Source organism: Crocodylus porosus, unplaced genomic scaffold (assembly GCF_001723895.1).
Source record: "Crocodylus porosus isolate Cpor-Errol unplaced genomic scaffold, CroPor_comp1, whole genome shotgun sequence".
NCBI classification, from domain to species: domain Eukaryota; kingdom Metazoa; phylum Chordata; order Crocodylia; family Crocodylidae; genus Crocodylus; species Crocodylus porosus.
This window is the reverse complement of record NW_017728943.1, coordinates 22,021,307-22,037,251: the sequence shown is the minus strand read 5'-3', so window position 1 is coordinate 22,037,251 and position 15,945 is coordinate 22,021,307. Positions and strand designations below refer to the sequence as shown.

General features: G+C 56.9%; 1 protein-coding gene and 1 long non-coding RNA gene across 6 annotated transcripts; both read left to right on the top strand.

Annotated features, from left to right (window-relative positions):
- Positions 1–3,125: 3,125 nt before the first annotated feature.
- LOC109319413 lies at positions 3,126–12,003 on the top strand. Of its 5 annotated transcripts, none has more exons than XM_019548948.1 (11): positions 3,126–3,656; positions 4,318–4,416; positions 4,849–5,205; positions 5,442–5,684; positions 5,925–6,197; positions 6,835–7,083; positions 7,545–7,632; positions 9,036–9,090; positions 9,429–9,579; positions 10,291–10,362; positions 11,076–12,003. In XM_019548948.1, the coding sequence occupies exons 2-11, from the start codon at positions 4,353–4,355 to the stop codon at positions 11,084–11,086; spliced, it is 1,563 nt and encodes a 520-aa protein (XP_019404493.1). In that variant the 5' UTR covers positions 3,126–3,656; positions 4,318–4,352; the 3' UTR covers positions 11,087–12,003. The 5 variants fall into 5 exon arrangements, with proteins under 5 accessions (XP_019404493.1, XP_019404496.1, XP_019404491.1 ...); XM_019548951.1 differs by having other exon boundaries at positions 3,285–3,656; positions 10,291–10,347; XM_019548946.1 differs by having other exon boundaries at positions 3,286–3,656; positions 10,288–10,362.
- A 588-nt stretch (positions 12,004–12,591) lies between these two features.
- On the top strand, positions 12,592–13,520 carry LOC109319414. Its single transcript, XR_002103500.1, has 3 exons — positions 12,592–12,698; positions 13,095–13,193; positions 13,481–13,520. It is a non-coding gene; the product is annotated as an uncharacterized LOC109319414 (long non-coding RNA).
- Positions 13,521–15,945: the final 2,425 nt, after the last annotated feature.

Here is a 15,945-nt window from a genome sequence, read left to right as displayed (position 1 = left end):
ACACACACACACACACACACAGCTATATCACAGCCAGTTGGGGGGGAGGGGGGCTCCCCTGTGGGGACCCTTTCTCCAAGGTAACTTACTACTCCACAGTCCTGGAGGGTTGCCTCTTGTTCTCCAGGTCACGCTATGTCCCTGCTGGGTTTTTCTGCCGCCTGACTCTGCTGCCGCCATCTTGGCTTAGGGCCACAGGCACCGCTGTGTGTAGTGGGCGCTTCGCGTTGTGCTAGGGGTTGGAGGCCTGGACAGCCTTGTGCAGCACCGGGGCGCGGCCTGTTCCCAGACCCTCTGGGCTGCGTCGTCTGCACTGAGCTGCTGCTGAAGACCTGAGCCGTCCCAGGGGCTCTAAAGGTCCTGCTCCATGCACCGGCCTGTGCACCGTGTCTCTGCCTGCACGCCAGAGGTTGCAGAGCTGAGCCGCCTCATGCAGCTCCCAGGGTCTGGATGCCGTGTGCTGTGCTGCGCACCGAGAGCTGGGGCCGCCCCCACTCCCCGCTGCCGGAAGTCTTCAGGGGCTCTTCCTGGGCTACTGCTGTGTCCTGCTGAGCAGCTCTCCCCCGCTCTCCTAAGCCCCGCTCCCACACATCTCCCCTTATGCCGGGGAGCAGGTCCCTTTATACACTCCAGGGCTCCGCCCCCAAAGTCTGGACCGGACAGGTTGTAGTCTTCAATCAGGTCCAGGAGAGCTCTTCTCCCCGCCCCTCCGGAAAGGGGCGTGATGTTATTTCTCTCGCTGCCTCCTGATTGGTGGATGGGTTCCACCAATCAAAACAGCAGGATCTCAGGCCTGGGATTCAACCCGGGCTCTGAAAGGTGAGCCTGCTGCATGCAGACAAACCACGAACGGAAGGACATTGGTACAAAGTCTTTAGCATAAATAAATGGGGACCTGAATTCGGCATTTCAGTGACGGGGCTTTCACAGGGCGCTGGTAGAGGCGTGAGCTCTGGAATGGCACAGCAAGTTGGCTTTCTCTTCCAGTGGGAAATGCAGTGATTTTGTTTGCTTTTGACACTTGATGATCTTCCAAGAACGGGAAATTTCACTTCTTTTTCCCTCCTGGCTTCTCCATTTGTATGAAATTGAGTTTAAAAGAAAAAATAATTTCCAAATTAGAACTGGAAATGTTGTCTTCTAAATATGAGGATGTGGCAACAGCTTCTTACAGCAGCAGGATGTTGGGTGCCCTGACCCCCCTGCTTTACCTATGGCAGGCTTGGGTGTGACGTCTTTTGTTGGTGAGGGTTGATGGTGTTTTTACTAACATTTATTAAATAATGGATCTGGGTAGAATGTGGCTTGTACAGGGCTGATCTTGCCTTAGGTAAGGGGGCTGAACTAGTTGTAACCTCTGGCAGGTCCCTTCTAACCCCAAGTCGCAAAAAACCCCATACATGTAAAACATAATACAGTAAAATCACAAAAAAGGGCAATTCCTGTCACATGCACAGAGGGCTAAGGGCACCCTGGGCTGCACTGGTAGGAGCGTTGCCAGCAGATCCGCGGAAATGATTCTTCCCCTCTGTTCAGCACTGGTGAGGCCCTTTGGGACTCCAGTGTCCAGCTGTGGCCCCCCGCTGCAGAAAGGATTGAAGAGAGTCCAGGGGAGGGCAAGGAAGAAGGTTCAGGGGCCGGGGAACAGGATGGGGTAGGACAGGCTGTGAGAAATGCACTTATTTAGTCTGGAGGAGAGAAGACTGAGGGGGGATGTAATAGCAGCCATTAATTGCAAGTGCAGTTGCAAAGAGGATGGAGCTGGACTATTCTCAGTGCTGGCATATGCCAGAACAAAAAGCAGTGGGCTCAAGCTGCAGCAAGGAAAGTTGAGGTTGGATATTAGGAGAAACTCTAACAAGGAGGGTAGTAAGGCACTACCCAAAGAGGTGATGGAAGCTCCATCCCTGGAGGTTTTGGAGCCCCAGGTAGCTGAAGCCTTGGCTGGGATGATGTAGCTGAAGCTGGTCCTGCTTGAAGCAGGGGACTGGACTAGATGTGACCTCCTGAGCTCCCCTCTGACCCTCATTTTCATAGATTTCATAGACATTTGGGCTGGAAGGGACCTTGGAAGATCATGGAGTCCAGCCCCCCGCCCCAGGGGCAAGAACTCAGCTGGGGTCAAAGGATCCCAGCAAGATAAGCATCCAAGTGTTTCTTGAATGAGTCCAGAGTAGGTGCTTGCACCACCTCTGGCTGCAGTCTGTTTCAGGCCTTGCAGGGTCAGACAGTAGAGAAGTTTTTCCTTATGTCCAGCCTGAAATGTTCTTGGAGGAGTTTATGACCATTGGACCTTGTCATCTCCTGGGGTGCCCTGGTGAACAGGTGTTCCCCCAGATCCTGATGCATACCCCTTATATACTTATAGGCTGCCAACAAGTCATCCCAGATCTGTGCTTCTCCAGGATGAAGAGTCCCGTAGTTCTCAGCCTTTCTTCATAAGACCTCTTCTCACGCTCTCTGATCATGCGCATGGCTCTCCTCTTTCAAACTTCTCCACATCCTTCCTAAATTGTGGAGCCCAGAATTGAATGCAGTACTCCAGCTGTGGCCTCACTGAGGCCAACACAGCAGGAGGATGACATCTTGACTGAGATGCATCAGTAGATGCAAGCCAGAGTTTTGTTCACTTTGCCAGCTGTGGTGTTGCATTGGTGGCTCATGTTCATCTTGTGGTCAATCATGACCCCCAAGTCCCGGTGTGGACATGGCCCTGTAGATTTAGCCCCTCAAGTCAGTGTGGTGGTATAGAAGAGGCATTTGGTGTGGTATGGGCTTGTCTTGGGGTCCCTGGAGGCTGCGGGTTGGGAGTGAGGGGCACGACTGGGGCTAGCGGGACAGGCGGCTGCAGGCTGTGGGTGAGGGGCACCCGCAGGACTTGAGGTTGGGGCTGTGTGTCGGCAGTGAGTGGCACTGGTGTGGGGGATGGGGGAGCACGGCTGGGGGAGGAAGGAGCAGACAAAGAACAGAAGGAAAGAGAATGAGAGAATGAGGGAACAAGTGGCCTGCTGGGGAGGGGTGTGAAGGGGGCAGAGAAAAAGAGTGTGTGTGTATGTGTATCCCAGGTGCCTGGGTTCCATACGTGTGTGTCCATCTCAGACACCTGGGTTCCATGTATGTAAGTGCATGTCCACACTGGACACTGAGATCCACGTGTGTGTGTCCCGGACACCCGGGTTCCATGCGTGCATGTGTGTACCCAGACAGGGTAGGCCTGGCTTTGGGGCCTGGGTGTGTATCTGGAGACTACTTACAGACCACAATGCACTAGGCTGAAAACCAATTAAGGGCTGCTGCTTCATTAGGCCTGTTGTTGCCAGAGGCCTCTGGGCTCCTGTTTTCTTTCACTGGCTCTGGTACGGGGGTGCCAGGTTGTGCGTGTGTGTAACGGGGCCAGGAGAGAACGCAGGCGGCCGGGCTCCCAGCCCCCACTCTCCTCCCGGAGTTGCAGAGCACCCAGGCGGCCAGGCCTGTGCTCTAACCACTGGCCCGCCCAGCTGCCACCTCAGGGGTGTGGCCCATCACAGCCTTTCCTGCCCCGAGGCACAGTGCAGGGTGCACAACGCCGGGCGCAGCTGGGAGTGGTCCTCTGCCTGGACCCCCTGCCTGGTGGAGCCGGCACCTGGACTGGGACAGGAGCCCGAGACCCAGGACAGGTAGGAGCCTCAGCCAGGATCGGGGCCACCTGGGTGCCAGACAACCCTCCCCCCGCCCCCAGACACTTGGCTGTCCCTGCCATGGGAGGGAAGCGGGGTCTGTGGGTTCAGAGCCGGGGGCGCAGGGAGCCTGGACCACCCAGGTTCTCCAGAGGGGAGTAGGGTCTGGGGTAGCGGGGAGGATTTGGAGCCCAGAAACCCAGGTCCTCCTCATACCCCTGGTGCCACCACCCAAAGGCAGGCTTTGGGCACAGACTGGGGGGATGGGGATGCTGATGTGGGTCCTGCATCACGAGGCGGGTGATAATATCTTGCTGTCACAAGGGAAAGAGGTGGAAGTGGTGACAGGGCTGTGGCTGGCAGACAAGGGGGTGGGCACTGGGGGATGGTGCTGCTCCCTGGCCCCTGGATAGATCTTCAGCGTCCCCTTGGGACTCCAGGGGGCCCCGGGGCTGTGGGGGGCAAGGTGTGGGGGGCTCCAGGGGGCACTGTGCGGTAGCCAATGGGCCCCCCCAGGGGGCGCCAGGGTGGTATCAGTCCAGCCGGGGCTGCAGTGGCCAACGGGGACCACTAGGGGACATTAGACAAGTTGCAATATCTCTGGTCTGCGGGGTGCTTCTGGCCAGGTCCCAGCCCCTTCCCCAAATCTTGCTGCCCTCAGCTGGATCCCTGTTCTCTTCACCCGCCCCTGCCCCGATGGCCTCCCGGCGCTGGAACTACGTGGCCATGGTCCTGCTGACCCCTCTTGGCCTGCTGGGAGGTGAGCTGGGTGCCCGGAGGCCTGGATTCCTTCCCCCTCTGTGGTCTGGGGGACTTAGAGCTGCGGGACTGTGGGAGCCTGGACACCCGGGTTCTCCCCTGGACCTGGACCTAGATCAGCACCATATGTAGACTCCTGGCAGCCCCGGATAAACTTCTAGTATCGTCCCTCTTTGCCAGGGATAATGATAATAATAATCGGACAACGGGGGAAAAGATTACCATTTTCAGGCCCCTTTTCTGTCTGGGCCCTGGTCCAGGATACCTGGGTTCTCCCCTGGACTCTGGACCTGGATACCAGGGTTCTCCCCGAGACCTAATTCCTATGAGAATTAGGCTCCAGTAGATGGTGTGACCAGGGGATTTGGGCTCCTGGCTCTCTTCGGTGGGAGGTTGGCCCTAGTCACACCCTGGCTGCTCTGCTTCCTGCCAGGTGCTGACCTTAAGGACTGGGTTGTGACCCTCCCAAAAGACCCTGTGGATGGGCAGGAGGGCTCCTGCGTGACCCTTGATTGCAGCTACAACATCTCTCAGGGGAAGGACATCGGAGCTGTGTTGTGGAAGCAGAACAAAGTCATTGTCGCTTATCACCCAAACGAGGCTTGGGTTGATGCGGCCTTCAAAAACCGGACCAGGTCCTTCAGCAAACACCCAGAGGGCAACTGCTCTCTATGGCTCATGGGGCTGCGCCTAGGGGATCAAGGTACCTACCAGCTCTGCACTGGGAAAGGGAATGACCACAGTACTGAACAGCGGTGCAGCTCTGGAGCCGTGCAGCTCCGTGTGACTGGTAAGCAAGTCCAATCTGCCCCACTGGCCGTATCTGTGAGGAGAGGGCGGCCCCAGAGCTGGCTCTGTTACTCCTGGCCCACCAGCCCCGTCTCTGCCCTCCTCAGCCATCCCAGAATTCAGTACTGCTGATGGGATGGTCTGGGACAGCTGGGATGCATCTGGCCCTCGTGAGCTGCTCTGGAGACTGGATCCCCCCCAGGGCCCAGCCTGGCTCATGGGCATCTCTCCTCCCAGCCCACCCATGCCGTCCAACCCTGACAGTACAAGAAGAGGGGTCCCTCTCCTGCTCTGTGCAGCCTGCCTGCCAGACATCCCCTGCCTGGGACAAATGGGATGACTCGGAGATCCAGGCTGGGATGAAGCAGAGCGTGCTGCTGGTGTCCCCATCCCAGCTGGGTCCCAACAAGACACTGAGCTGCCAGGTGGCCGGACACAAAGACCAGTGCAGCCTCGAACAGAACAAGCCCCTACAACTAGGTGAGCTCTGCTACGAGGTCTCCCTCTCCCAGGAACTCGGGCACCTGGTTTCTCTCCCACTCTGGGGGCTGTGGGGTGAGTGCAGAGGGGCTGGGAGCTCAGACATCTGGGTTCCCTGGGAAGGCAGTGGTGTTGGTGCGTTGGAGCACGCTGGGGCTCAGAGTCAAGGAACCAAGCTCCTTTGCTGTGACCCCAACTCCAGTGCCAGGCCCTGACCCCGCTCTTGCCGCTCACCCCCAGGGAATCTGCACTTGGTGGTCTGGCTCCTGCACACAAACCATGTGGTGCGGGAACATGACTACGTCAACATGCGCTGCCTGGATGCCACTCGGATACCCGTGGCCAGGTACCTCTGGTCCCATGGGGACAAGTGGCTGCAGGAAAGAGGGCAGTATTTGCGCATCAGCGACACCAGCACTGCTCACGGAGGTGTCTATACCTGCAGCATCTGGGTCTCCGGCCCCGGGTGGGCGTTCCTGGTCTCCTCTGCCAACAAATCCATCACGGTTCATTGTGAGTGTTGGGAGCCCTGGAGCCCAGCTCAAGGTCCTGTCCTACCTTGTGTGTCCCCCCGCAACCCGCCTCATGGCTGCCCCAGAGCTCTTGGCAGTAAACCCTGAACTCATTGAGTGCTGTTGGGACATTACCTGACTGACCTGGGGCTTTTCATGGCCACCTCAAGCTTGTCCCGGCTCTGACCCAGACCTGCCTTAACTCTGCCTGGGGCACTCTGGAGAGCAGTTCCTGTCCCCCTCCTGCCCTGGCCCAGCCTGGTTCTGTCCTGGACCCTCACCCTGTCCCATGTCTCCCCTCCACCCACCCTGTGCCCCAAACTCTGTGTCCATCCTGCCTCCTCTATAATGTTCCCCATGTCTCCATCTCTCCCTGGATGCCCCATGTGCTGGGGCTGCGGGAAACGAGGGGAAGAGAGGGGGGAAGGGCAGGGCTGTGTCTCTGCTCAGTGCTTTACGGGGCACCATCCTCCTCCCTGGGGCCGGCCACCCCTATACAATCATCAGGTAAGACGATGTGCAGGACACATAAATGGACAGTGCCCAATTACTGTGCTCACAACACAGCAGAGAAGGGCACAAAGCCAAGCTCTTCTAGACCCCTTTAAATGCTATCTCCTCTCTCCTGCCTCTTACAGATGCCCCGAAGGGGGTTAACATCATGCCTGCGACCCCGCCCAAGCTGAGCAAAGGGGAGTCTCTGAACTTAACCTGCCATTTCAGCAGCAGCGTCCCCGACGTGGTCACCTACAACTGGTACAAGGACAACATGGAGTGGAAGGGGTCCCAGCAGAAGCTGGTGGTTGCAGCAAAGGATGCTGGGATATATCACTGTGTGGTGCAGAATGAGGTGGGGGCCACTGTGTCTTCCAAAATCACCATTCAGGGTAAGTGCCTGAGCTGGGTGCCCAGTGCAAGGGCAGGGGGATCTTTCTAGCTGCATCTTACAGAGGTTGAGAGCCACATGGGTGCCTGGGGTCTGCATGTGTGTGAGTGTGTGTGTGCGCGTGTACCCTGGACACCTGGGTCCTGCCTGTATGTGTGCAGCCCAGACGCCTGGGCAGCGCGTCCTGGATGTCTGGGCTCTGTGTCCCGGATACTGGGGGTGTGGGTGTGGGTGTGGGAATATGTGCATTGAGACACCACTATCCCCTGATAAGCAGGCCATCTCAGTTACTCTTGAGTGTGCCCATCTGTGCCCGTCTAGGGGAGCAATCACCTTGCCCACCCACCTGTCCTAGCCCCCTCTACCACCCCCCCATGCCAGGGGGAGACTCTCCCTTCTCTCCTACCCTGGTGCAGAGCCGGGGTTTGACAGCCCTCCTGCGCCCTCCTTTCTCCCTTGCAGACTCCCAAGGGCTGGTTTACGCTTTGGCTGGGGGCATCATCGGTGCCATGTTCCTGCTGCTTCTGCTGGGGCTTGCTCTGGCCTGCAGGTACTTGCGTTACACGATGTGAGGGCGGGGGGTCCCTTCCTGCTCTGTCACCATCGCCAGCAAAGGCACGTGGGTGCAGCTGTGGATGGGAGACCAGAAGGGAGAGGGTTAAAATAGGCTCACCGTGGGCCTTAAAGGGTTTTTAAGGGGGCTAAACAGGGGGTTGAAAGGGGTGAGGCCAGGATTGAAAAGGGGGTTAAACATTGAAAGGGTTAAATGGTTTTTTGAGGGTTGAAATGGGGTTTAATGGGTTAAAAGGGGCTCAAGGGGATGAAAAGGGTTTTGAAAGGGCTGAAAGCAGTGGAAATGGGGGTCAAATGTGTTTTTGAAGCTTGAAAGGGGTCCGGGAAGGGGCGTTCCAGGTTTCAACGGGCCTGAAGGCCTCAGGTGGGTTCTAGGGAGATTTTAAGGGGTTGAAAGAGGCGTGACGAGGGGCTGGAAGGAGGCCGAGAGGCGCTGCAGCGCTCCACATGGCGGCGGCGGCAGGAGCGGGACGGCTATTTAAAGGCTCGGCAAGGGTTACGGTTTTCAGTGTTCAGTGAGAGAGACTCTGCCCCTTCCCCAAGTCACCTGCTGCCAGCTGGAAAAGCGTCAGGTTTGGGGTCCGCGCCGACTGAAGGCGGGAGACGGGGAAGCGGAGGCAGCGGTGCGCGGTGCCGGCCGGCCTACGTGTCCCACAATGCAGCGGCGCCGCGCCCCCGCGGTGCATCATGGGAGATGTAGTCCCGCCGGGCCACGCCCTCGCCACGGGCCTTCGGCTGCCGCGGGGCCATGGGAATGTTTTGGCCCCGTTTTCTGCCCTGGCCCAGTTTTTATGTGACTGTTGGGTCTTATTCCAGCACTTCACTGATGTAAGGAGGTTCCTTGGCTTAAGCGCGAGGGTTTGTGCAGCACGCACTTGGTGCAGAGACCCCCCACCTGTTTACAGCTAGAAATGGGCTGAGGTTATAGGTAAAAAGCGGCATTTTTAGAGGCTTTTGGGGGCAACAAGCAGATTTGGGGATCCTAGAAGCCTTTGGCCATGTTATGGAGGGAAGAAATAGGCTGAAAAAGCCTAGAAAGGGCTGGTTTAGAGAGGAACGCTGTTGGGGGTGCTTTTTTCCGGCCAAAAAAGGCAGATTTGGGAACATCAGAACATGCAACCGTTTTGGACGAGGACATAATAGGGTGAAAAAGCCCCCGAAAGGTTCACTTTATGGTTTTCCGTGCCAAATTGCTGTAGTGTTTTGCTTGGCAATGACTGCAAGTTTCTTTCCTGTATAACGGGAAGGAAATGAATGCTACTAATGAAAACAAGCAAATGTTTTGAATCCAGGGGTGGGATCTGGGGTGATACCACCGAGTTCATGTGTCAGGGGCTTTTGTTCCTACCCAGATGCTTGTTGTCTGGTGTTTATGTGCAGGAAGAAATGGGGGAGAAAGCGAAGCAAGGCCAGCGTAGGAGGACGCTGGAGGCCGGTGAGTGAAGGGGGAACGCTGCAGCTCTGTCCCAGCTCCAAGAGGGGAAGGGTGTCTACGGGTTGGAGCAGGAGTGGTTGGGGGTCTGGACACCTGGGGTCTTCCCCTGATGTTGGAGGGGAGCAGGGGGTAAAGTGTGTGAGAGCTGGGGGACAGAGAGCCCAGACACCTGGGGTTCCCCCTGATCTGGGATGCGGGGGCACAGAGCGTGGGATGCCTGGGGTCTCTCCTGAGCTCTGCAGTGTCCAGAAGCGGGCAGGGTAGAGGCACAGGGCTGGATGCTCAGACTCCTGGTTTCCTGGGCTGGTGTCTCACCCTCCCCTTCTCCCCCGCCGCAGGCCCAGGTGGACGCCCCGATGTCAGAGCTGACATACAAGAACATAGAGCAGCATGAGACGGGTGATCCGGGTCCCCAGGATGCCCCTGAGCTGGGCAGGGAGGAGCTGGGCACGGATAGTCCCCCGGATCTTCCTCAGCGCAGATGGGGAGGTAGTGTGCTAGTGCTCTCTGCTCAGGGGAATTGTGTTTTGGGGGAGTGGGGGAGGTGTCCCAGACACCTGGGGTTTATGTGTGTATGTGAGCCCCAGGTGCCTGGTTTGTATATGTGTACATGTGTCAGGCACCTGGGCCTTGGGGTGTGCATATACGCACTACAGATGCCTGGGTTCGGGGCGGTGGGGCTGTATCGGACGCCTGGGTTTTGTGGGGTGTGTCTTGGATGTCTGGGCAGGGGTGGAGTGTGTATGACATGGTTCACAGGGGGCGTATTTTGGATGCCTGGGTTCTCTTTGTGTGTGTGTGCATGTGCACACGCACATGGTCCAGATGCCTGGGTTCTTTGTGAGTGTCTAAACAAGTAGATGTGCATGCGTGTGTGTGTTTGCACATGTTTCTGATGCTTGTGTTCTCTGTGTGTGTGTGAGGGTATGTTCAGCATGCCTTGATGGAGATGAAAAAACATTGCCACTCTCTCACCCCCTGTCCACAATGATGCTTCTGAGTCAGGCCTGGATCACCACTCCGCATACCTCCAGTGCTTGGTCCTTAGACCTCAGACCATGCTGTGATGTCTCCCCTAGCACCGCAATCCCACTGCCTGCCTTCCTTCCTCTGAAGCTCTGCTGGGTGGTGAAGGCTCTTCTCCACCCCTGCACCTTCCCCTGTAATGTGTCCCTCTCTCATTTCCCCCCTACCCAGCAGAGCTGCAGAGTACAGCGACGCACCATCTACAGCCAGCCCATGAAGACAGCCCCCAAGGTGAGCAGCTCGCTGGTACATCCCAAGGGCCTGGGCTCCACCCCTGCTCTGGGAGGGGAAGTGGGGTGTGGAGGGGGTGGGTAAGAGCAGGGGCCGGGAGCCCAGATCCGTGGGTTGTGTCCAGCTCTGGGAGGGGAGCGAGGACTTGGGGGTTAGGACGGGGAGCCCAAACACCTGGGTTCTCTCCCCAGCTCTGCCCCGACGTCACCCCGGTGGAGCACAATTGGGCCCTTTTAGCTTTCAGGCTGGACTAGGGTGAGCTCAGCGCCAGGGACGGGCTGGAAGGTGGGGGAGACACAAGCTGACCTCTCTGCCTCCCCGAGCAGATGTGCTGGTGGCTAACACAGCTGGAATGAGTCAGTCCCAGCTGAGGCTGGGGTGGGGGCAGAGGGGACCGCAGCTCCATGCAGGGTATATCAGAGCTGCTAGGGCAACAAAGACGTTTAATCCAAGATCTAGGATTGCGAGGCACTGGCCCCAACCCACCCCCCACCTCATGGTAGCGCTGGCTTCTGCTGCTTGAGCTTGGCGAGTCAGGGGGGGAAGGTCTGGCAGCAGTAGTCAGGGTCTTTCCTTCGCCCACTCCCCTCCCAGAGCTGGCACTCTTGAGGGCAGAGCTGGGGAGGGATCCCAAGTGTCCTGGCTCCCAGCTCCTCATGCTGCAGCCCTGCCAGCCCAGCCCATGGTGCTAGTCCCCAGCCTAACGCCCAGTGGCTTTTCCCCCCTAGACCAACCCTGACAACGTCCAATACTCCAGTGTCAAGTTCCAGCCAGCCCCGCAGAGCCGTGGACCTGCCTCAGACCTTGCCTGTGACTACCCCAACATCAAGCACTACGTGTCAGCCGTGGGTACCCCCATCACTCCTAGTCCTGGCTCTAGTCTCAGGAGTGGGGACAGGGGGCCACGGTCTGGGATCAGTGATGGGAGAGAAGATCAGTGGAGCTTTGTGGGTGGAAGGGACTATGTTGGCTGAAAATTTTCTCTCCGTTTCCTGAGTCCCATGGTCCATAGGGCATTGAATCTTGCTAATTAGGCTCTGTTATGAATTGATTGCCTTAGACCTGGCTTCTCAGGACTGCTAAGTACAATGTAAACAGCTTTTAACAAAGTGTGGATAATGGTGTGTGATGTAAGAAGCTTTAACGAGGCCTGAGTGCGGGGCTGGGGTATGGCAAATTTTTAATGAGTTGTGGACAGCTAAGTGGCTTTGAATGAGGCATGCGCTCGATGTTGGCACAAAATGTAATAATAAGCTTTAAAGAGGAGTGGATGGCAGGACCAAATACTAGGGGTGCTTTAAGGAGGTGTGGCTAAGCATATGCAAGAGGCTTTTAATGAGGCAGAACATAATGCAGCAAGCCTTAATGAGGTATGGACGGCTATTTCCCCACCCTTTGGCTGAAATTTCCATATGGAAATCTATGGTATTTGCTGTTTGCATAATTGACCTACCTACCCATCTTCCCTATAGGCTTCGGAAGTGGCTGAGATTTTAGCTGTTGTATAACAATGAGTAATGTGTATTTTACCCTGATTGTATCCACCTTGGGTGGGTGTCTTTCCGAGCCCGCCGCTGTTCTGCCCTGTGTGATTCCTTCTTGCTTTCACATAAAGCTCCATCCTGCTCAGTTTGGGAAGAAAGAGAAGAAGAAGAATTAAATGTCTTTGCTGCCTTACACCATGGATGATTTGCGTGGTGGGTAACACAGAGGATGGCCAAGCGCTGTCAGAAGAGAAGCAAGCTCTGGGTCATAGCCCTGGGTTCAGGGCGTGAAGGCTAGAGACAAGGCAGTGCCTGCGACCCCAGTCCCTAGTGAATTTGAGCAACCCCTCTAGAGCAGAGCTGGCAGGTTCTTCTGCCCCCTGGACACATGGACCGTGGGGCTCCTCGTAGGCTGGATACGAACCCGGCAAACACGGCTGTGTAGTGGCAAACACAGAGACACATATCCCACAATGCACCAGGTTGAAAACCAATTAAGGGCTGCTGCTTCGTTAGGCCTGTTGTTGCTAGAGGCCTCTGGGCTCCTGTTTTCTTTCACTGGCTCTGGTACGGGGGTGCCAGGTTGTGCGTGTGTGTAACAGGGCCAGGAGAGAACGCAGGCGGCCGGGCTCCCAGCCCCCACTCTCCTCCTGGAGTTGCAGAGCACCCAGGCGGCCAGGCCTGTGCTCTAACCACTGGCCCACCCAGCTGCCACCTCAGGGGTGTGGCCCATCACAGCCTTTCCTGCCCCAAGGCACAGTGCAGGGTGCACAACGCCGGGCGCAGCTGGGAGTGGTCCTCTGCCTGGACCCCCTGCCTGGTGGAGCCGGCACCTGGACTGGGACAGGAGCCCGAGACCCAGGACAGGTAGGAGCCTCAGCCAGGATCGGGGCCACCTGGGTGCCAGACAACCCTCCCCCCGCCCCTAGGACCCCAGACACTTGGCTGTCCCTGCCGTGGGAGGGAAGCGGGGTCTGTGGGTTCAGAGCCGGGGGTGCAGGGAGCCTGGACACCCGGATTCTCCAGAAGGGAGTAGGGTCTGGGGTAGCGGGGAGGATTTGGACCCAGGAAACCCAGGTATCAGTTCAGCTGGGGCTGCAGTGGCCAACGGGGGCCACTAGGGGACATTAGACATGTTGCAATATCTCTAGGACATGCCCGGAGTTAGTAGGGGGCGCTGTGCTGGACCAGGGTGGCGGTGGGGGGGTGCTTCTGGCCAGGTCCCAGGCCCTTCCCCAAATCTTGCTCCAGTGCTGTCCTCAGCTGGATCCCTGTTCACTTCACCCGCCCCTGCCCCGATGGCCTCCTGGCGCTGGAACTACGTGGCCATGGTCCTGCTGACCCCTCTCGGCCTGCTGGGAGGTGAGCTGGGTGCCCGGAGGCCTGGATTCCTTCCCCCTCTGTGGTCTGGGGGACTTAGAGCTGCGGGGCTCTGGGAGCCTGGACACCTGGGTTCTCCCCTGGACCTGGGATCTGGGACCTGGATACCTGGGTTCTCCTCTGGACATAATTTCCATGAGAATTAGGCTCTGATAAGAGGTTACCATGGGATTTGTGTTCCTGGCTTTTTCAGGAGGATGTTGCCCCTTGTCACACCCCAGCAAAGCTGGGTCTAGGCCACAACCCCGGGCTACTGTTCTCTGTGCCAGGTGCTGGCCTTGGGGACTGGGGTGTGACCCTGCCGAAAGATTGCTTGTGTGGGCAGGAGGGATCCTGCATGACCCTCAACTGCAGCTATAACATCTCTTGGGGGAATATCAGACCTGAGTGGTGAAAGCAGAATGGATTCATCGCTGTGTATCATGCAGCCGAGGCTCATATTGACACGGCCTTCAAAAACCGGACCCAGTCCTTCAGTGAGGAGCCAGGCAACTGCTTGTGGGGCTGTGCCCAGGGGATCAGAGCATCTACTGGATCTGCCCTGGGAAAGAGAATGACCACTATACTGAACAGCAATACAGCTATGGAGCAGTGTAGCTTCATGTGACAGATAAGCAAGTCCCATCTGTCCTGCTGGCCACACATGTGAGGAGAGGACGGCCCCAGAGCTGGCTACTTCCTGTCCCTGGCTCTGTCAGCCCTTCTTGGCCATCCCAGAATTTAGCGCTGTTGATGAGATGGTCCGGGGCAGCTGGGATGTGTCTGGCCCCTGGGAGCTGGTCTGATAGACTGTTGATCCCCACCCCAGGGCCCAGCCAGACTCACAGGCATCTCTCCTCCCAGCCCACCCATGCCGTCCAACCCTGATGACAGTACAAGAAGAGGGGTCCCTCTCCTGCTCCGTGCAGCCTGCCTGCCTTGGATCCCCGGCCCGGGACAGCTGGGATGACCAGAGGATCCAGGCTGGGATGGAGCAGAGCTGGGTCCCAACATGATGCTGAGCTGCTGGGTGGAGGGATACAGAGACCAGTGCAGCCTTGAAGACACTTGGGCCCTACAACTAGGTGAGCTCTGCTATGAGGTCTCTCTCAGCCCATGACCCTGGACTTCTTTTTTCTTTTTAAAGAATTTTTTCATATTCCAAGCCAAATCAAAAGTCCAAACCCATGAGTCAGTCCAGAACCATAAGTGGTCCTACAACCGGCCACCCCCCACCAGGGGCTTCAGGTATTTCCAAAGTCTTTTGGCAGCCATCCTACGTGCAGGGCCAAGCCCAGAGGCTTGGGGTTCAGATGCCCCCGAGTTTTGCCTGCCCTCAGCCATATGGCCACAGGAACAAGCTGGGGAGGAGTCTGCCATTTATATAAAACGGCCTTTAAGCCCCAACACCTCGGCAGGTACTAAACCACACCAGAAGAACGGTTATCCTTGGGAAGACTGCTTTCTTGGACCCAGATACATGGTGTTTCCCCTGCCAGGTGCACGTGTCTGGGTTCTGTCCCCACTCTGAGGGAAGTCAGCCGCTGGGTTCTCGCCACTCTGGGGACTGGGGGGGTGAGTGCAGAGGGGCCTGGGAGCTCAGGCACCTGGGTTGCCTGGGAAGTGAATGGTGTTGTCCTGGCTCCCAGCTCCTCATGCTGTAGCCCTACCAGCCCGACTGATGGTGCTAGTCCCCAGCTTAATGCCCAGTAGCTTTTCCCCACTAGACCATCCCCGACAATGTCCAATACTCCACCATTAAGATCCAACCAGCCCCCCAGAGCCACGTGCCTGCCTCAGACTTCTCCAGCAAATATGCCAACATCAAGCATCCCCATTATCCCCATGCTGATGTCAGTCTTGGGAGTGGGGACTGGGGGTCACGGTCTGGGATCAGTGGTAGGAGAGAGGATCAGTGGAGCTTTATGGCTGGAAGGGGCTATGTTAGCTGGAAGTTTTCTCCCCTTTTCTTGAGTCCCATGATCCGAGGGCATTGCATCTTGCTAATTAGGCTCTGTTGTGAACTGATTGCCTTAGATCTGGCTTCTCAGAATGGTCTATGCACAATGTAAACAGCTTTGAACCAGGTGTGGATAACATGTGCAATGTAACAAGGTTTAACAAGACCTGAACCCAGGTCTGGACTATTGCAAGTTTTTAATGAGTTGTGGACAGCTAAGTGGCTTTGAGTGAGGTATGGACTGGATGTTGGCACAAAATGTAATAAGCTTTAACAAGGCGTGGATGGTGAGACAAAATACTGCTGTGCTTTTAAGGAGGTGTGGCTGGGCACACATGGACCATGGGGCTTCTTGTGGGCTGGATGCAGACCTGGGAAACACAGTGGTCTGGGGACAAACACAGACTCATATTTCCTGTGGGGCTCCACCACAGATTTCAGCAGGAGGCCTCACCCCAGCTTCTCTAGGAGCCCTGGCAGGTGGGTAGAAGTGTATCCATGGGCCGTATCTTTGACACCCCTACTCTAGGTCTTTGTGTGTAGCACGTACTCACAGGACGGGTGGATCAATGAACTGGTCACTATCCAAGGCTGCAGGTAGGAATACCTTGAAGCAGACAACAGAGAGAAGGGGCCGATTGGTAAAATATCATTTATTTCCTCCAGAGTACAAAGTCAGCTGGGTTAAAGGCATTATATGCTCCGGTGTCTCACCAAACACTAGCCTGCGCCGAGACTGATGTGAGCCTGGGATTAATACCGTTCTCCTGATATGTTTCTTAGTTTTTATTCCAC

Bases quoted from the DNA above. Each gene is read 5' to 3' on its own strand.
- LOC109319413 (XM_019548946.1), top strand. From the start codon at position 4,353: ATGGCCTCCCGGCGCTGGAACTACGTGGCCATGGTCCTGCTGACCCCT. The intron at 5,206-5,441 runs GTAAGCAAGTCC...CTCTCCTCCCAG, and splicing joins CGTGCAGCTCCGTGTGACTG to CCCACCCATGCCGTCCAACC. The intron at 7,633-9,035 runs GTACTTGCGTTA...GTTTATGTGCAG, and splicing joins GGGCTTGCTCTGGCCTGCAG to GAAGAAATGGGGGAGAAAGC.